Raw genomic sequence first — 21,461 nt, 5'->3', positions numbered from 1 at the left:
AGCAATATAGTCCTTTATCCAAATGCATAAAGCAAGTCAGTATAATTCAAGAATTCAGACAAGCTTTTGCTTCTCTGTCTCATGTAATACTTATTACTATAGATATCTTTGAGAATCATACCTTAGCTGACCATTCCCCAAGGTCCTGGAAAAGATCTACTAAATTCAAATTTACCATTAGAATTATGTAGCAATTCCTCCCAATTTGCTAGGTAACTAGTGTATAAAGCTTGGTGAGGTGTTACCCTTCTAGCTCATCTTGCCTATACAACTATAAATGAGAGAACACCTGAGAAAGAAGGTGACCAGGTTGAAGATGTTTGTAGACTGTGATCTGAAGACACTTCATCTTGGTAAGCTTCTTTTTCCCCTTCTTTGAGTGAGCCCATAAAATGCAATGCAAATATTTAACCTATGATAAACCATCTGCCTGCAGTTCCTCTGTTCTCCAAAACAAGCAGTAATTCCATGCCACTTTATCAAAGGCTGCATCAGCCCTGTATGCTTACAGTATTGTGGAAGAGCAAGGTAAAACTGAGAAAGAAAACCAGACTGTAGACAGCAAATGTTCTGATTGAAAATCTCATACAACACAGTTGTTTGAGCTTTGTGCCAAGATGTTTTCTGTCTACAGACTGCACTTCTGTAAGAAGTAAATGAGGGACACCACACTAGAATGGCTGAAGTACTACTGATGGCCAATAGGAAAAAACAGATGACCTTTATTCATAGGACAAATTCTTTCCTTTTGCAGAAATGAAACCTAAATAAACTCAAATATCCACAAAGAATTTCCTAATTACATAGGGTATTAGGCCCTGTGTAAACCCCAGACAACACATGACACCAATGTCTCTTTGCTTATGCTTTTTGCAAAACTTGTTTCCAGTTCTGCCACTGAATCCTCTGCACATTCATTTCCAGTGCTACTGCACTAGCCAGAAAAAGATGTTAAGATCAGGATTCATGCATTCCCATTACCCTATACAGCAATCTGGATGGCTGCCTGCTTTTGTCTTCTCAATAGCTCTCAATACTACAGGCAGCAAATACAAAGGAGAAATGGAGGTGGCTTATGCCCTCCCTCATACCAATTCAGAAGTCACAACTAAAAATACCTCTCTCAAACCGTGGTGAGACACAGCCTCATAAGAAAAGAATGGGTGCATTTAATGAAAAATTATACCCCAAAATCCAATCTATATATATAAAAAAAAGGCTACTCATACTTTGAAAAGATTAAGAAGCTTACTGATTCCCAGATGATGCTCAATCTTTATAAGTTAATGAAGTAATCATTGCTATGTTCATATAAAGTCAGTGACTATTTCTAATTGCGAAACAGTGACAAAAGACCTTAATGCCCAAACCCTAAAACTTCACATTTAAAAAAAAAAAATTCTTATGATGTACATATTTTTCCTTTAAAATTCTATGTTTTTGAGAAACCATAGTCTACTATATAGTTGTAAATGTGCACTTTATATAAATACTATTTTGTATGCATCACCATATGGAAGCAAGTCCTCCTACCTTTCCACTCTTAATTCTTTGTGATATAGCTGCAAAACGCTGGTTGAGCTCTGACAGTTTAGGCTCTATTACTTTCCTGCAGTGATCTCCACGGTTTGTCATCAAGTCTACTCCCTGGTCACGCACAGAGTCCACCTTTGGATGCATATCATTCAGCTCAGCCTTTAAGCGCTACAGTCCATGAGCAAGAGACAGGGCTTGAAGTTAGTAATAAATGCAAAGAGAGAGAAAGAGAGAGAGAGAGAGAGAGAGTGTGCAAAGGAATAGGGAGCAAAACCACAAAGCAAATTCAGGTAATTATGCATGAGTGTGTAAATCTATTAGAAATATGATAGATAACATTCCCACTCATATTCCTCAAATTTACAGCAGGAATGTTTATATGTTTTAATATCTCCTAGAGGAAACAAATGGTGAGCATTATTTCTGGGCAGGTTCTTATCTGCAACAACACAATCCTCAGCATATTTCAGGATACGCTAAATCGTTTTATGTTCCTAAAGCTACGAAGAGCCGTTAATTCATGCATTATGGAACTGGATGTATAGTTGTTGCTTTCATTACTGTTCATGATTGTAGTCAAGGCAGCTGCTGAGATCAGTGATCGATGAGATTTATGCTCTGCCTTGGAATTTGTAAAGTTTTGCTTTAGTAGAAGGTATCATTATGTTAGTGTCGGTAACTCAATTCTGATTTGATTTCCAAACTGTTCTTCAGATAGTATGCTTTGACCATGGAGTTCAATGCAAAGTAAAACTGCACGCTGATTCAGAAGAAAAAAAATACAGTTAATAATTTGAAGTTATTTAAACTTAACAAAGAGGGTGCTTTAAAATGCACATCTGTCTTGCAAGTTATTTTTTCATTAGCTGGTCAAATGATGCAATGGGCCAAATAAAAGCTTCTGATCAATTCACTAACCCATTATTATACAGCTAGTTAACCATATAATAGTCTTGTCTGTGGTGTCAGTTTGGCATCAATGTAAACAGTGTTTATAGAATTAAAACAATCATATGACAGAGATATAAAATGCAGATAACATAGATACTAGCAAAGTATCACAGAAAAAACAGAAAAACAATTAAAAATGAAGAACTCAGACAAAAAGGATGTTGTTCAACCAGATGTGTTTAAGGAGTATTTTCCAGGTTTAAACACAGGTTTAATAAGCTGCTGTTCTACTCACCAGGAAATCCCCAAGATTTATAATAACAGTTCTGGTTTAATTTCTGCAGGGATTTAACTTTTGTAATGCAGTGTAAATTTGTTAAGTAATATATAAGCTGCCATGGAGTAGGTTTATTACAGAAAAAATGATCTTATTCGATTTGTGATACCTTTCAAAATACACTAACTTTGATATAGTCCTTTTTAAAAATTAATGGTCTTCACAAAATCACAGTTTTTTTACCTTAAGAATTTCCTCTTTTTGCTGGGGTTTTTGTTTATCAGATTCATCCAACAGTATTTCAGCACGATACATCCAAGTTGTGACATTAGCTACATTCTGATCAAAAGCGTCCATGAGCTTTTGATATTCCTGTATGTGGAAAAGGTAAATACTGCATACAAAAAAAGTAATCAGAACTGAAAATAATAGCTGTAATTATGCCACCTGTGTTAAACATGCATATATTATGAAATAAAACTTGCTTATTTTACATGGTAACTGCTTGTTTTGTGCAGGATAGAAATTGTTGTTTGTTTGTTCTCACTTCGTATGATAAGTTTCAAAAAGACATTCTAGTAGAGACAGAAGCTTTCAAAGTGACAGGCATGATGGTGATAAAGTCACAGCAAGACACAGGTGTCTGCAGCTCAGCCAGACTACCGAGAAGAGGAAGCTGACAGCCAGACCTACTGGAGGTAGAAAGAAGAGTTTTCCAAGCACCAGGTACAAAACTTATTTTGGGAAGCTACTAAGTTGATTCAAACTCAGATAGTAACAAGGATGCACTGACAAAGTCACAATCATGACTGGGAGTTTTGCATATAAAGCTCTTATTTACACTTCAACTAACCTCTCTGCTTTAAGACTCCGATTTTTAAAAAGCTATTCTAGTTCATATTCTGATAAATCTTTTTCTCTCCTGAATTTAAAAACTTTTTGTCTTTTTTTGTGAGCTCATTGGAATGAGGCCTGTGCATGTCCACAGAATGCATATGTGTATCACACACCTGAAATCAAAGATTTTACCATCCCCTTTGGCCCCCATGTGTATGTACCTTTATTTTACCCTGTTCTAAAATTAGTAAAAGACTCTCCTCTTCTATATCTTTTTATCATGGGTTCTAGTGTATATTAACAAAAAAATTCAAAGCAAAGAAAGAGAATCAATTCAGTTTCTCCAGGTCAAAATGGCATTTCTATGCCATTGGCAACAGAAACAGCATACAAGATTTCCCAAAGCATTTTGGCAGCCCAGGGGTTAAGGTCCTGGCACGCTGAAGGTTTTGAGCTGTCACCTCTTTATGGTAGAAGGAATTTTAAGATAGATAATAGTTATGTGACAATTGGCTGTTTGAAGAAGCAGGGGCTGAGGCTCCTGAATCTGTAATAAATGTGTATTAGGGATCTTACTTATGACTAGGCTTCATCTGGTCCCTTTAGGTAATTATCCCTACTAAAACATGCACTATAAACCTATCTAAAGGAGGATCATGCAGTTCTGAAAGACCAAATCATAGTCCTTGAGCACATTAGGTGTGCACCCGGAGCAGAGCTCCTGATTTAGTTGCCTCTGAAATGAATCTAGTTCACACACCAAAACTACCCTGTGGACCAAACAACCATGCAAGTGCAGACTGACTTCCTAACTGTACTACTCCAAACAGCAATGCTAATGTAGCCAAAAGTAGGTGAGGTTGTTGGTATTACCACCAAAACTTACTCAACTTATTTGACTATTCCTTTCACTTGATTCAAATTCAAATATTCCAGGTCCTTGGGAAGAAACTACATTTAATCCATTAGGGAAAAAAAGAACCCAACAACCCAACAGTCCAGGAATTACTGAAGCAAGCAGAAACTGGAAGCACTAATAATCAAGTCTCCACAGAGCCATGACTCTTTAAGCAGTCAGGTTCTTAAAATATACATAACTTACCAACAATAGTCAATCTGATTGTCTGTGTACCTATATGTTCAATAAGCTTATTCCAGGACACCAGAAACAGCACTCCTATATGGCTGAGCACTTACAACTCGGCACCAACACCTCCTCTATGTGAACAAAAGCATTTTCCTTACCAGTAACAGATTGAACCATTCCTCAGCACGTGAAGTTACTGCAATCCAATTACTGTTCAGGAGACTGAGTTTATCCTCCACTAGACTTTCCTTTCCTTTCAGCACTGTCTTCAAGTTCTCTCCTAAATCACTGATGCTCTTAAGATGGACCTGACGTTTCTCAATCTCTTTCCGTGTTGCCTGCATGAGCAGAATAAAAAAATAGAAATTAAGAAAATGAAAAATTTTCATGATAAGACAATCAAATATTAAAACAGCTAGTAAGTTCATACTGGAACACACAATCTTGCTTCCTGTTGGAAGAGAAAGCATTCTATGAAGAGCAGTAAGTAAAAATTAAATTGTTCCTCTTTAGCTCTGATAAAATTGTAAATATTCTTCATATTTTCACAATCATTTTTGTTAACAGTTTCACTTTAAAAAGTGTGAGTTACCTCTCTTTCCGGTGTTCAAAATATAGTTTTAATATTCATTATTTTTCAAACCCCTCATTTTACAGTATTTATAGTGAGATGCTTACAGTTGCTTAGCATATAATAAAATGGCATGGTTATCAAATAGCACATAAGGCTTAGAAAAAATGGGACAATAACAAACTATCATGATGACCTCTTAAGACTTAGAGAACTCCCCTGAAAATCATATCTTGAAATATTTTAATATTCCCTTAACATTTTTCAGTGCAATCTTTTTCAGCAAAACCCCACACTACGTTCTTCTGTTAGTTTTTTTGTTTCCTAACCGTAAAAAATATTAAGGCACATGTAACAAAAGCAGGAATTTAATACTAAATACTGAAATGACACAATGCAGAGTATAACAACCTTGCTAAATACTCAGGAAGAGGCACAAATTCCTTATATCTAATATCACATATAATAAGTTTTACGGGAAACATTTCTCTGATCTCCTAGTCACCTGATGGTAATATATGATCTCTGCTAATAAAGTAAATCTTCAATTAGAAATGATGTGCTCAAAACTGAACACAAATGGAAGTTAGGAGAAAAGTGAGAATTGCTAGTCTCCAGAGACATTGATTTCTCATAGATAACGTGAATACACTAAAAGATCTATTTCTAATCAAATCACAAAACTTCCATCTCAGGGCCAGTGCTGTTACTAGAGAAACTACACCTTTATCACCTCCATGGTATCACATCTCTCAAGGTCACACATCAGTATGAATTTGTTGATAACATGTTAGAGGAAGTAAAATCTTCAGTTTGCAAGAAAAACAACATAGAAATTATTCTCTCTGGTATGACATAATCTTAACAGTACCTCCAATTTACTTGGCATATGTTGTGCATAAGCCAGCAGCTCGCTTCCTAAGAGAATTACTAGCTAATTTTGTAATATTAATTCACAGAAAAGGCTTTATACTTGCATTTGGATTTGTAATAGAACCAAGACATGACTAATGCCAGTTAACTATAAACCACTGAATTATAGGATTAGAAATTGAGAGTTTCAAAATTCAACAGGTTCTTCTCAGATTAAAGGAAAAACATGCCCTCTTCTAGTACAATTTTATCTATTTCACAGCAAGTACAAAATGTCACTGTAAAAACGAATAAGACAAAGAACATAATTTACCTTCAGCTGGAATATTTGATCACCTTTATTACCTTTTCTGAACAATTTACTTCCATTTGGAAAATAATCACTGAAGCACATTTAATATGTGTTGTGGCTTCCTTTGTATTTTACATGTATGAAATGTAAATAGACCGATCAAATAATTAAATGGCCATTAAATAAAACTGCTACTCAAAAGCCAGATGTATAATTCCCATTGTGTAATAAAAGGTTTGCCTGACCCCAGGAGTTGTTCCTTTAAAAGTAAAGAAATAATGTAAACCAAAGACGAGGTGCACCTCCAGGCAATATGAATATCAGCAAGTAAAAGACATAACCAACAAGATGAGTAAACAATCACATTTCCCTCCACCTTCTAAAAAAATCCCCACTGAGGCCTTCAACGCAACATCAAAGTGAAAAGAACTTCCTGTGTGATACTTCAAATCTCAATTATTCAAAGTTCTTACGTATAAAATCCTGGACCACTGAATGCAGTTGAAAAACTAGTAGGATTCTAGTGGGCTAAAAACTGTGGGATTCAACATTAAATTATCAGCTAGGTTCTCCTCTGTGTGATGTTCACTCATCACCTCTTCCTGTATGACCTTGCATATTTCAAAAAAGCATATTTCAAAATCATAGAATCATAGAATCATAGAATAACCAGGTTGGAAGAGACCCACCGGATCATCAAGTCCAACCATTCCCATCAAACACTAAACCATGCCCCTTAGCACCTCGTCCACCTGTGCCTTAAACACCTCCAGGGAAGGTGAATCAACCACCTCCCTGGGCAGCCTGTTCCAGTGCCCAATGACCCTTTCTGTGAAAAATTTTTTCCTAATGTCCAGCCTAGATCTCCCCTTGTGGAGCTTGAGACCATTCCCTCTTGTCTTGTGCCCTGTCACTTGGGAGAAGAGGCCACCACCCTCCTCTCTACAACCTCCTTTCAGGTAGTTATAGAGAGCAATGAGGTCTCCCCTCAGCCTCCTCTAAATTTCAAAATTAAGGGGAAAAAACCCAACCTTGTAGAATTTAAACTCCCTTCTGGTTGCCCTAACATCAGATTGCATTTCAGCAGTGCGGTTTATTTGAAAATATGTAATAAATATGTAGAATTTTAATTTTAACTACAGAATCAAATTCTAAACTCTGTAAATTAAGGTAGACATTTAAAACACCTGATGCCTTAACAAAAAACAAACAAACTCCCAAATCTCAACCACCGCCACAATGGGCACAATTTGAAATACTAACAAATAAAGTGGTGAGATTCTTCCCAGAAGGACAGGGGGGTTTATACATTTTGATTTTTTGTGTTAATTAGGATGAAACTATGTAACATAAACAAAATAATAATCATGTTAGAAATTGGGAAGAAGTAATTTTCTGATGCAATATCATGTGGCATATTGGGAGAAAAGAAATATCTATATAAAAGGTTGAAGTAAGCATCATAATGCCCAGAATTCAGATGCAGTTGTGAAAAATTGTCAGCCACGTTCAACAGTGTTTTAAAACCAATTATATTCACTCTGGTATTTGTCATTATAGTTATTACATTCACTTCTCCCCCCTCCCCTCTCCCTTAGGACTACTATGTTTACTTATAAAGCAAAAGTTTATTGAAGTGTGTATTTCCTGATGGAAGACAATATTCCATAAATACTTTCAGGAAAGACAGCTTCAGTAAAATGTGTATACAAATTACACAAATTATATTAAAAGGTTACATAGGAATGGCTTTGTCTGTGGACATGGCGCACAAGCTGCAGAGGATTTCTGAGCTATACCTTATAAAGACAAAACTACCTTGTATCAAGTTGAACTGCTGAAGTTTTTTTCAAACAAACCAGAATTGCGACTAAATGCAGAAGATAATATTTTAATTTTGCAACTCATTAAGATATGTAGATTTAAAAAATTCTACACCAATGAATGATTGAAGAAAAGTCCTGTTGCTTTCATGCTGCCTGTACAGTGTGGATTTCTCAGAAGTAATCTTTGCAGTTTGAACCTCTCTAAAAGAAATCAGCTAGTTGGCTCAGCTCTCATGGGTGGGATTACAGAATTAATCAGAAGCTGACATTATGGCCTTCTCAGTGGCTGATTATACATATTTATTTGTTTAGTCACAGCACATTTTTTATTTTTTATTGCATTCTGGCCACTGACTATGAATCAGTTGACACAATTTTCAGATAATTTTCTTTTACTGATTTTACTCAAGGAAATATTTTGCTAAATGCGTTAGCTAATATAATTCTAAGTACTTCAAGTCAACTTTACACTCACTCATATTATGCACTGTGTTAAATTATAACAGTAAAACACTGGTAGACTCATACTGCTGATAGTAGGGAATGATACAGAACTTTTCCTGGTAATACCATCTGCCATTTCATTTTTGAGAACATGGTTTCCTGGCAATCTAATTCTTATCAGGCCAGTTCCTGATTAAAAGGCAAAGAAACCCCAGAATGGTTAATGGCTTCAGTGATAAATATGCTCACTAAATCAGAATTCTAATTATAAACGGATTTCTAATATACAATGTTTAATGACTATCTTTCTACCCACATGTCATTTTTCTTATCTATTATAACAGAACTGAATTGAAATGGAAAGATTTAGCTTGTCTCTGCTGAGTAAAAAGGGAAGATTTACCGTCATCAGTATATTGCTCATCTCATTCCACATAACTCAGCCAAGTTTTTTTCTAGACAAGAACAAATAACACATTTCCCTCCATGTCCAGATTAATGTTATGTTTCACTAACATAATTTCCTACTTAAGATGGACATTCCTTTATATTCCAAGGTGTTTATACCTTGAAGACAATGTTCACATGTGTGATTTTTTTACTCTAACCCCGATAGTTATCTATGAAACTCTGAGTTTTTCTCACTTTTAAGAAGTCTTGGGTATTGAAAATGAACTAGAAATAAGTGCAGTAATAAATATAACTGCTTCCTTGTGCTGGAAAGAGAAAAGATTATGAACTGTCTGCTTAGTTACACTGTCAACAGTATAGATTCAATTTTCAGTTCATTTGCACTACTGAGTTCTCTTCTCTCCCCCTCCATTTTCCATCATTGTTTTTCTGCAGTCTTTCCTCACAATGGGAATCTGCTGAGCTTAATTAATCTCCAAGTGCATTTCATTAGACTGGTTACTGTCTTTGGCAGCCTATTTACCCAGGAAGTCCAAAGCCACAACATGAATCAGATACTGTGAGGTCCTGGTTCTGGGTCTGAATTATCAATGTACAGTTTTGTGTGATGCCTCATGGAAACTCACACAGGACTATCAGTTTTGTACTTGTTTATGAAGTCCATAAAAAAATTTTAACGTGTCCAGGATAACATGCAGCAATTCCTGCCTCTTAGTGGGAGCAGATTCCTTAGGGGAAAATTGTACTCATTTCACATAATTTCTGCAAATACTTATGTTTGGAAGTCTAGGATCTGCCACTTCCACCATCTGCTGGGTAGCTCCAACATAAGAATCTGCTTGTATTCATGTGAACTTATATTTACTTTGTTACATCTCTTCCCTAAAGAGAACCTTAATAAAGGAATTCTGAAAGCCATTCACTCAGTACATACATACTTCAATAAGGGAGAGCTGCTCGCACCCAAATTTATTTGTTTGTTCTTATTTTGTGATAAATGGACTGAAGGAAAACACTGAGGTACTATATAGGGTTAGACTGCAGTGAAGTCTTGCGGCAGGATTTGAAGCCAAAACATACTTTTTACCAGTTTTTCTTGCAACTCTATATTTATCAATTCCTTGTGAGAACTCACAATACTCAACAGTGTTCTTTAAGATTAGTAGGTGGAGCGGTTCCCATTTGATATATTTTTCATGTTAATATTTCTTATTTTAATTGGCTCAGTACCTTTTTTGATTGTCCTAAGATAAAAATATGTTGTACTTTTGTAGCAAGTATAAGACCTAACAATGGCTTCTCACTATTTAAATGCACTGATCATCAGGCTTTAGGTTCTAATTATGCAACTTCTTATGCAATTATTAGCACTAAGGTCTAACAATTAAATTATATTAAGCACAAACCTTTCTATTTAAACTCCTATGAAGGCATATACATCTGGGTTAACTTTTCTGAAAACGATTGCAGGACAATACAGCACACAGTTCTGTTACAATAGAATTGTACTATGTGGTTTAAGACCACCAAAAATGACTCGTAACTTCATGACTGGGCAAATGGATTGAGTAACTGGCAGATTAGTTTGGAAGCATTAAAACCATATGATCGTATAATCCATATTTAAAAAATCTGCCACTAATCCTTTGTTATGGGTGTTAAGATGACAATACCAATCAAAAGTAACAAGAGGAACAAATCAGTTTAGGAAAGGCAGAAAATGAAAATGTGAGAGTATCAAACAGCAATGAGTTTTTTAGCGGTCAAGGTTTTGATTTAAAAGTCATAGCAGCAAAAGTCAAAACAGTAACTGCAAGTTAATAATAGCAAAATTTGATCTGTATATCTTTTTGGATACTGCTTTTTAAATATTGTCATTTTTAGAGACTGATCACAAAACACTTTCTTTGTTTTGTTATTTGTTTGTAAATCATGAGTGTATTTCAAGGCTAAAGACATTTTATCAAACTAAGAGCTTGAAAGTGGCAGTAAAAGAAAAAACAAAACCAAAACACTTAACCACAAAACAGACTCTACTCCAGTGCCTTTAATCTGCACAGAATTAAAAAAAAAAAGTAGTAAGATTGCCTGTGTATCATTCATGACTATTTCTACAATTCATGGTGAAACTGGTAATAAGTTTAAATAATTCTTCCTATTAAACAAAGCAGAAGTGGTAGATTTTCACAAAAATACACAATACTTTTACATGGGAGGGTTATAGTTTTGCTTTGAAATTATATAACACTTACCCAAAAATACTGATGGCTGTATGTAATTATTTGAAATTTTGAATCTTTGAATGATGGTGAGCATAGTTTCCTCTAAAGCACAGATTTTAGTATATGGGTACCAATGATGGCTTGGTTTGCTTATGTTCTGACTGGATTTTTATTGCATATCCAGAATATAAACTAGAATAGCTTTTATTGAATGATATGGTGCTAAGTCTTAACATCACACAAAGATACACAGTTTCATTTTAGGCATAGAGTCTTAACCTAATACAAGAGCTCAAGGTGAAGTCTCATGAGCCCCCAGAATGAAAACAAATGAGCTACAAACCACCTCCTGGCTGATACCTGAGCACGTGGATTATATAGTGTCCTGAAATCCTTAATCTTTTATCTGCTGGAGTTGCTTTACTGTTTAATACTTTTCTAATCATGAGTAGACTAGGAAAAGAGAGAAAGAGATCACTATATACATGGTCATTGGATGGATAATTTATAATACCCTCTGAAAAATGGAATTCTAACTTCAAATTCATGTCAGTGAAGATTACCGTAGTATGAAGGTGAATAGTGATGTCGACACTTGCAGACACTAGATGGTTAAAACTTTTCTGAGTATTAACACTATGGTGAGATAATGTCATAACAGTTACAAAGTTCCACTAATTAAAACCCCAGATTTTTTATTCTCTTTATCAAAAAAGAAATCTAGCTTTCTTTAATATGCACAAACTGACATCTATAAAAGTACAGTGTGTGTTAGATTGTTACCTTGCCCCAGGCAATTTCAGCATCCAAATTGCTAGGCATCCCCTGCACAGCTGATCTCTTCGTCAATTCTGCATCTGTTGCTGCAAGCCACTCTGTCATAGCATTAATTTCTTTTCGTAGCTTTCGGGACAATTTCAAGCATTTCTCTAACTCTTGCTTTTTTTCCGTCACCTGCAGAAAGAAAACATGTGTTTCTTCACTCTTAGTAAAGCAAGTTTGATTTTTATATGCCATTTTTTACATGCCACTTTTTATAGTAACTTAACTTGCAATTTCACAGGCCAAGTTGCACTTTTATATAGTTAGGTCTTGCCTTAGTACTCTCAATATCTGTAATTTTGCTCCTGGAATGCAAAACACCTACAAGAAAAATATGTGCATAAAGACACATTGAGTTTGACCTAGCAGGAAATCTCTGCAAACCTCTTTTCTCTTGAATTCATGCATAGTCTATGTCTATTCCAACTACTTCAGAATAATTGAACTAGCAGCCTTTCCTTGAGACATAAAATTGATGTCAAAACCATTCAAAGAGTATATTTGCAAACAGATGGCCATATAGTGATGTTGAATCCTTAAGCTACACTACATAGAAAAAACAATTATCCACCAAAGAAACCCCATATCTTGAAATACAGAAGTCACTGAATGATATCAAATTAAGGCAGCGCAGTTACGTTTTAAGTTTTTAATTTCTCAGCATACTATTTTGTTGTCTGATTAATACTCTTTAAACGTAGGGAGCTTGCATAGGAATTTGTAGTTGTTTTTAATTCTTCCAAAGCAAACTGAAAAATAAATTAAAAATCGCAGAGAGACATTAAGGAACAGGTAGTTAGAAAATCCAAATTAATAAATGATATTGTGCTGAAGTTTAAAAAGGCCTACTAAAGAAGGTGGATTCAGGTGTTCAGTAGGTTATTAATGTTTTAAAAACATACTAATTGTCTTGCATTTCAATTAGTAATCAAGTGAGACTGTACCCACTGATTGTATTTAAGTATCTTTTAAAAAGAAAAAATTTGTCTACAGCAGTGCCAGGTGTGAAAAATGGTATTGATACCTACTGAAACTATTTGGGGCTTTGATGCTGAGTACAAGTAATGGCGCAATGATCAAATTGATTCCTAGCTCTCTTGTCAAAGAGAGTTTGAGGTTTTAAAATGTAATAGAATGCTACAAGGTTAGGCACATGGGTTTTGCTATTCCTCGGTAAACAGATAAGATTTATCTATAGAATATGCAATAAAATGTCCCTGATAGTATTTTATCATTCTGTAGAGGCTTACTACTAAAATCTTAGAACGCTTCTTTTCTGAATAAGGTGAATGTTCTTATACACTACATTTATTAAAAGAGACCTCGGAACTTATAGTCAGATTGAGAGATAAATCCCTGAAAAGTACTATATAACTCAGCTTTCTAGAGCTGCATTCACCCATGGAGCCAGGAATCCACCATGGTTTTCACCTTTTTCTGATAACTATTAATAGACATTATAAATAACTATTTGCAGGTACTTAACAGGAATACAATGCAAAGTGCATTACCCTAAGTGTGATTCCTAAGTACCTGGTATACTACAAAATGAAATTATGGATGCATGACCAAACATAGAAAGAATATTTGCATTGCTACATTCATCTCTAATGTGTGTAAGACCATTAATATCACACTCTTTCCATATACATTGTACATATCCAGAAGTTACTGTCAGTTTCTGTTTATACATCAAATCCAAAGATGTCTTTCTAAAGAAAAATAGGAAACAGTGCCCTCTAAAGGACTTCTGTTTCATACGGTGATATCACATTATCTCCATAAATTTTCTGTACATATTTAAGCTAATTTAGCTATGCTGAACAGTTTACTCACAAGAATCCTTGGATGTAATAAATAAACATAAAATGAGAAAAGCAGGTTTTTGCATCAAAAGCAAGGTATTTTACAGTCTTTTCATCTTACAGTCAAAATTTCCTGTGCAGCAGTGCTATTGTGAAGATGTGACCTTGTAAGTAATAGCCCCTACTGCATTCAACAAGAACAGTATTACTGCCACTTTCTTTTAGAGTCCAGCACCTTGTTCTGATGAATTACCATAAAAAGATTTGACATGAGGATGCTACAGACTGTACCTCCCAGCCACTGACAACTAAAAAACTACCTAAAGCTGTAACGTGGTAGTTTGCATGTATATGTGCTGTTGTCAGAGGGAAAGAATATGGGCAAGGCAATGCATAATTAAGCGCAGTCATGGAATATATCTCATAAATGCAACCATTAATACCATTATCTTCAAATGGCATTTTGTTTTGGAATTTCATCTCAAACGTATTTACAGTGAGGCCACTACTAAAGTTTCAGAAGTATTGGTCATGCTTTTAAAGCATATTTGGCTAAAAAAAATGGGGAAAATCTATGTCCTGAACAGACACAACTAATTTATAGATGAAAGAGAGGTCTAAGGCCTGATACTATGTAAGCAATTAGGACTATTCATAGGTATTTATATACGTATGTGTGTATGCTAAAAAAATCACACAAACCGCAGATTTTGACTAAACGGAAGTCTTTCAAGGTTCAGAAAGTCTAAAGTGAAGATACCTAAAATATATAGAAAAGCTACAGTAGATATAGAAATTATCAGAACTTATCATTATTTTCCTGATCATTTGATAGCACAACACTTCAGTGTTATTCAATATGTTTAAATTAAACCATTCCATATGCTTAGAAATGTGCTTAAATATTGTTTTAAACATGGAGAGACCTCCTGAAGTGGTACATATGAAATCACACAAATGAGTTTACACATTTCAGCCCTGAGACTTACTATTAGTTATGACTATTATAATTTTTCTCTTAAAAAGACAGACTTTTGACTCAATGCAATCAATTACGGCTGATAAGGGTAACTGATTCATTCAGTTCTGTATCTCTAGGCCTCTGTGACTCTCTAAAACTGTTTACTATTATGGTACATAAAAGTAAATGTGAGAAATGACACCTAGGACAAGAAAGCTAAACATAGTACTGCAGATTTATAAGACACATCAATTTGCAATATGGTTCACTTCACATCACTAATGGCTTCCTAATGACACTTTTTTTATCCTATGACAATTGCAGTCCTATGACAATTGCAGTCTGCTCTTACATTAAACATAATGTAGGACTAAATCATAGAATCCTTTCTAAAATAACGGAGAAACAAAATATATTATGTAATCTAAAATGATAGCTACCCACACCTTAATGAAGCAGACACCTTTCTACACATGCAAAAGACTGATGTCTCAATACCTTTATTTTCTAGCAAGAGAACTGTTTTAATTCAGGTTCCCAAATGAGTATTATCTCTGTCAAAAATAGCAAAACTCATTTATTGTTTTACCATATTGCAGTCAGCAGGGCTTGATTATCACTATGTGTTTAAACCATATACTGACTCTCAGTATTAACATGCGTTCATTTTCCTAGCTAGTAATAATTTATGGTTTTAATAATTTATAATTTGACAAAATAAAAAATATGCATTCTGTCTTGTTCAGTATATTTGAAGTGTATGAATTTTAGAAAAAAAACATACTTCTGTATCTGTAGATATAGATTCACAATGTTGTGAAGGAAACAGAATAATGAAGGATAGTTGTTAACGGAATTATTTGTATGAAGTCTTTAGGACGATGCCACAACTCCTCCTCGGAGCATAAAGATCCCTGCAGAGGATTGTATTTCAGGAGCAAGCAACATACTCCACAGATAATGCAGACCCAGAATAAAAAGCCTTTAGAGATCAACATACAATTTTTAATTTTTTTTTTCAGTCACAGTCTTTCTAATATTGGTTAATAGTCTGTCTTTCCTACTGTCTGTTTAATTTTAGGAAAAAATGATTAAAAATCCTACGTTCCTCTGTTGAGAAGTGTAACAGCATCTAACTGTACATGATTGATGAAGAAATTGATGATTTGTAGGTAGAAATTCATACAGTGTTCAGGAAATGAACAAGAATTATTCTACAAGGTTAGTTATATATAAGTAACTTGTCATTTGCATGATAAGGTAAAATACTATTCCATTTTGAGAACTATTTGGGTTTTTTTCTGCAGATAAAGCTGAAATTAGGTAAGAGAATATTGAGAAAGTATTCGTGTAGTCCTCCTAATGATATTCTACCATACATTAAGTGGTCAAACTGTGCACTGCATAAATGTAAATTTGGTATTCTGTTTAAAACAAAAAACAAACAGGAGTTTGCTAAACAGTTTTGTTCCAAGGCAATTATAGAGCTCAATAGATAATGATTCACTTCTGCCCACTATGAACTAATTTGATAATCTATGCAGAATGGAGGATGACAAATGACTAAATTCTAAATGAGAGCTTGCTGATATCTGAAATTTAAAACAGGAGAATTATTCCACATAGTCACAACTAAGCAATACTTTGTGTTGTTTATATATTAAGATACAGTGAAAAGGTAAGTCAGGGCTGTAAATGACATTTAAACCAGAGAATGGTTATGACAGTAACTGAGGATGTGTAGTTAAACTCAAGGGTGCAGATGAACCAAAGGAGAATGGTATACAAATGCCTCCTGAAGGAAGCTGCAGTATCAAGAACCTTTTGTCAACAAATGGAAATTAAATACTTAAAGATCTGTACAGTTAAAGGCAGAATGAATTCTCTCTTTTGTGAAATAGCTCTTTAAATAAAAAGTGAAGAAATCACAAACAAAATCAAAATATTTTCCTGACCAGAATGTTTTGAAACAAGTGACTGCTTGAGGCACTAAAAGGAAACAAAATCCCCTCTGATCCCCCAAATCAATGAACTAGTAAAAACAAAAAGTAAAAGCACTAAGAAAATATAATTTTAAACTGTAATAAAGCAATTTTATATTTTTCTAGATGTTTCTGTGATTTCTTAGAACCATTAAACTGCCATCTTGATGATTCCCTTTCTCTCCATTGTTCTGTTCCACTTTTTTAGAAAATGCAAATGCCTTGAATGGAACAAATAAAAAAAAATTATGAACCATACCAAAATTATTCTGCACTTTCAAAGTTAAAAAAAAGAACATAGAATTGTATTAAAACCACAGAGCTTACCTTTGCACCCAAATCATTATATTGCAACTTCAAAGCTGTCAGCCTTTCATCCAGTTCTTTCGGGTTCTCTGTCTGCTGCTTTTGAACAATCTGCCTCCCAGTTTTTATCACTGTTTCCACTTCCGACTTCACCTCACTCAGGGTTTTGTATAGTTTCTAACCAAAAAGAAATGTGAAAGTAAAATGCCATCATTAAAACTAGTAAACCACGAAAGACTACTGAAGATAATATAAAGGTGAACTAGAAATCCTTACAGTGTATCCTGTATAAGAACACCATCACGTATGACACTGACTATGCTCCGCTCCCGTTTGAAAGCTAAAGGAGTTGAGAGGTACCATGATATGTGACTTAAGAATAAAGAAATAATAATAAAGAATAAAGAAAACTCACCCTGAGTGCACGTGTCTATTTTAAAAAAAGCATATAACAAAAAAAATCATCAGTTTCTAAATCAGAATAAAAATTAACAGATTTATAACAGCCTACCTTTACTAACATTGGTTTCAAAGACCTGTCATCTAAATCAGCTGTAGAAATGTTATAGATAAGAAAGTATTTACCATCATGAGTTCTTCTAAGATCTGATAAAGGTTATTTTCAAACTGATTTATATAACACAGTATTTAAAACAAGAACAGATGTTTTCTGTCAATTCATACAGCTTGTTGGGTATATTTAAACTACAAATAGCCGTTAAACTCACTTTAAAAACCTGACAGTTTTTTAATACTCCTATATCAAGAGACTAGAAGGATAGAGGAGTTCCCCTACATTTACTATGTGTAATACTGTTCACAATATCAAATGATTGAAAAATGTGAGGTTAAGCCAAAATATATTAAATAACAAGCAATCTGCAAACATAATACATTTCCTAAATTTGTCAAACGTGTCACAAAAACAAGATGAAAACATTCTTTCTTTCCACAGGGAGCAAGTCAGTATCATCATGTAAATGTATGACTTGTTATCTCAAACCATTTAACAGCCACATAAATGCCCAGATTAACATTAATGCAAGTAGAGCAGAAGTTGAATTTATTTTTTCTTTTTAATCTAGGATTAAATTTTATGGAGACACGGAAATGCTACAGTGGAAGAAGACTCCACAGAGATATATAGTGTCTTCTACCACACAGGTACACAAAGAATGGCAAATGTGAAGCTGCTGAAAAGCTTTATTTTTGAGATGTCTAGATGAATTCTGTGTTCTAGCATTTTACCATCTAGTATTGGAAAATAAACGTACTGCCCTATACACTTTGACAGAACTGCAAAATAAATTACACTGTACTTTTTCCAGCAGTAATTTTTTGAGCTTTATGCTTCGTAGCAATATCTCCCACAATGTAAAATCCGTGTCAGGTACATCTGGGACAGTAAAGACTTTTTTTTCCAGTGGATCTGACGACAAAATATCAAAGTGCATTTTCTCCACAATTTAAGTAAATTACCAAGCCAATTTTTAACATGGTTATTATTTTATTTACTTAAAGGTGTCATGTATATAGTCCAACTGCTTTCTCATGCTTGATAAGATAAATATATTCCTCGTCACTGAAAACCTGTCAACAAATTTGGAAGCTGTTGGAAGCTGTTGCATGTTGGCTAACATCTGATGGGATGCTATGCCTAGATTTTTAAAATTGAAACATTATGAGAATCTCTGTGGATCAAGGTGCTCTAAAACTACTGTATGTCTCCAATGGAATATGACAGGGCTGCAAAAGCTAGTTGCTGAGTAAAAATATTTTAATTCAATACAGAGCTTCTAATTACCATGTCATTCTGATAAGAATTTAAATTTAAGGGCAATTGCATTTGAGAAAAACTGAAGACATAGTAACTGAAGAAATAGCATCAATTTGTTCCACGCTTGTTTTTTAATTTAAATTTTTATCTTTAGATCTGAAAAAGGTTGAGGAAAAACAACACAATCAGGCACGCCATCACTCCAGAAAAAAACCCCCACAACCCAGCACCAGGAGACATGGACTTGATTGCCCTGATGTTTGCTGTTAAAATCTGTATGTTACTATCATCAAGACCATGGTCTTGATTTTCACTTCCCTTCAACAGTAAAGGGGTACAGGATTACAAGGCTATTAAAGGGATACATACAGATTTTCTTCATATTTTTTTACAACATATTCAGGTCCTCTTGTGCTCTTGCAAGAAAAGTTACAACATACTATCTCATGAAAGTTATAATCTATGCTTTCTCTTCATGTTTTGTGTTTCCTGACTAGAATAGACTTATAGAAAGGAAAAGTTTACTGTAAGGCTATTTCAGCTATTTTGCCACTTTATTATATCTTGGGAACCTTAATGATTTTAAGTGTTCAATATTACTCTAACCTCATTTGCAAGCAAGAAAAGTAGGATGAGGAGGATTAACCCATTTCTCTCTCTTTCTTTCCTTGAAAAAAATCTAATTTTAACTACAAGAGTTTCTATAACTCTAATTATGCAACTTTGTTCTTAAATATTTTTCAGAATATTTTCTAATATCTCCCAAAGAAATACTGACATCACCATTGAAAATACTTTGAATCTAAAAGACAGAACAGGGAAGAAACAAATAGAAAGACAGCATCTTTGAATATTCACCATGCAATGATCCAACTGTGATTGTACTAATTCCTGCTCAACACTCTTCATCTCCATCTTGGGCACCTGCAACTTCACTTCATCTAAAATCCTTTTACATTCTTGAAGGCGCTGTTCAAAATTGGCTGGCTTCTGAAACAAGCGAAACTTCATGGAGACATCTTGCAGCTTTTTCTGAAAAGTAAACACAAGTCAGTAGCAAATGTGAAATCAAGTCAAGACTGCAGACAAGTCTTAGATCTATTTCAGAATACTGAGAATCCATTGTCAACCAGAAGTTTCATATTTAAGGAATTTAAAACTTTTTGGGAAAATACAATACAGAATCTTGGTCTTCACAGGAAGAAAAATTCTTGTATCATCCAGGGGACTGGATGCAGCAAAGCCAGTGAAAAAAGAGCCCATATGCTCAGCTGCAGAAAGAGACAGTTTTTGTATTTTTCAGTATGCAAAATGTTGAGGGGTGTGGTGAGAAGAGAGGTTTAATAGCTTGAGCAAACTGATTCACATTACAGAGTGGATGATCATCTACTCTTCTGTGTTGCTGCTTCTTGGTATGAGGAGGGAATCTTTTAGTTCCTCAAAGAAACCCTAATAAAGTGGCTGGGTGGTAAGTAGATCTAGCACAAACTTCAGGTTCTAAAGTACAAAATTGGATTCTATTTAAAAATAAAAAATTATTAAAGTGACAAGAAAGTAATTTGAAGTCAGAAAAATTTATGACAAGCACGGCTTCTAATTTTAAAATGTTCACAAATTGCTATCTGTGCATTAATTATATTGCTTGCTTACATATCCCATATCCCTACCTCAAGGGGAGGGGAAATAATTAAAAATAAAGCAAAGAAAGGGAATTTTAATTATATGGTTGAAGAAGAACTAATTTCTCTTTAGAAGCAGAGAGACAAGTAATAGTAGAATAAGTTTTTCAACTGTTTGAAAAAAAGAAAAGAAAGAATGTCATTAAGAAATGGAGAAATAATCAAATAGGAACTCAGCATCTGCAAATACACTTTTGATTTTACTTTATCTTCAAATTCTGGACACTTTGTATCAATACATTGTTGGCAGTACTATACAAGCTTGAAAAAAAAACTCTAATAAAGAACAGAAATAACCTATACCTAGGCATTAGTAAAAATGTTTCCCATGTCTATCAGATTTCTGTGAAGGAGGCAGGAATCATGAGAAGATGAAAATGGGTAACACACGAAACTCCACAGATTTCCAGCAACTCCTTTCAACAGTTTTCCTCATTAAATAATCTTAATGAATCTGAGATTCAATAAGGTAAGAGAGGAATTATTTCTATAGATAAATAAGTAAAAATCTGAATAAAAACAGGAAACAAAAGGAAAAAGTGGTCTTATTTTTCTTTAGCATGTTTGCATCCACTAAGTTCATACTTAATTGGTTTTTCATCTTCTTGTGATGCTACAGATTGATGAAGATCAAGTCCTATGGGAAGCTTGCAATGCCATATCAGTATTTGTTACACTATATGTCAGTCAATACATTGATTAAAATTATCTTGAAAAAAATATCTAGAAAAGAGAGAGAATGATACTATTAATTGCAGAGAAAATTAAAGCCATCTCTGAAGAGTCGCTGAAGGATTGCACAGGATTGAGGATCTATAGGAAAAAACCCAAGAAAATTAAATTTAATTTAAAGAGCGCAGGT

The 21,461-nt window shown here is 34.3% G+C and overlaps 1 protein-coding gene across 4 annotated transcripts in view; it reads right to left on the bottom strand.

Annotated features, from left to right (window-relative positions):
- The window catches only part of DMD (dystrophin), a 1,224,073-nt gene that overhangs the window by 649,724 nt on the left and 552,888 nt on the right, over positions 1-21,461 (bottom strand). For all 4 annotated transcript variants that reach the window (XM_069873469.1, XM_069873460.1, XM_069873489.1 and 1 more), the window contains 6 exons: positions 19,779-19,952; positions 17,165-17,320; positions 12,051-12,221; positions 4,787-4,966; positions 2,948-3,076; positions 1,534-1,704 (listed from right to left, as the gene is read on the bottom strand). In XM_069873469.1, coding sequence (XP_069729570.1) covers positions 1,534-1,704; positions 2,948-3,076; positions 4,787-4,966; positions 12,051-12,221; positions 17,165-17,320; positions 19,779-19,952 — 981 coding nt within the window. The remainder of the gene's footprint in view (positions 1-1,533; positions 1,705-2,947; positions 3,077-4,786; positions 4,967-12,050; positions 12,222-17,164; positions 17,321-19,778; positions 19,953-21,461) is intronic.

This window comes from Phaenicophaeus curvirostris, chromosome 1 (assembly GCF_032191515.1).
Source record: "Phaenicophaeus curvirostris isolate KB17595 chromosome 1, BPBGC_Pcur_1.0, whole genome shotgun sequence".
NCBI classification, from domain to species: Eukaryota; Metazoa; Chordata; class Aves; order Cuculiformes; family Cuculidae; genus Phaenicophaeus; species Phaenicophaeus curvirostris.
Note: the sequence above shows the minus strand (reverse complement) of the source record. Positions and strands in the feature narration are given on the sequence as shown.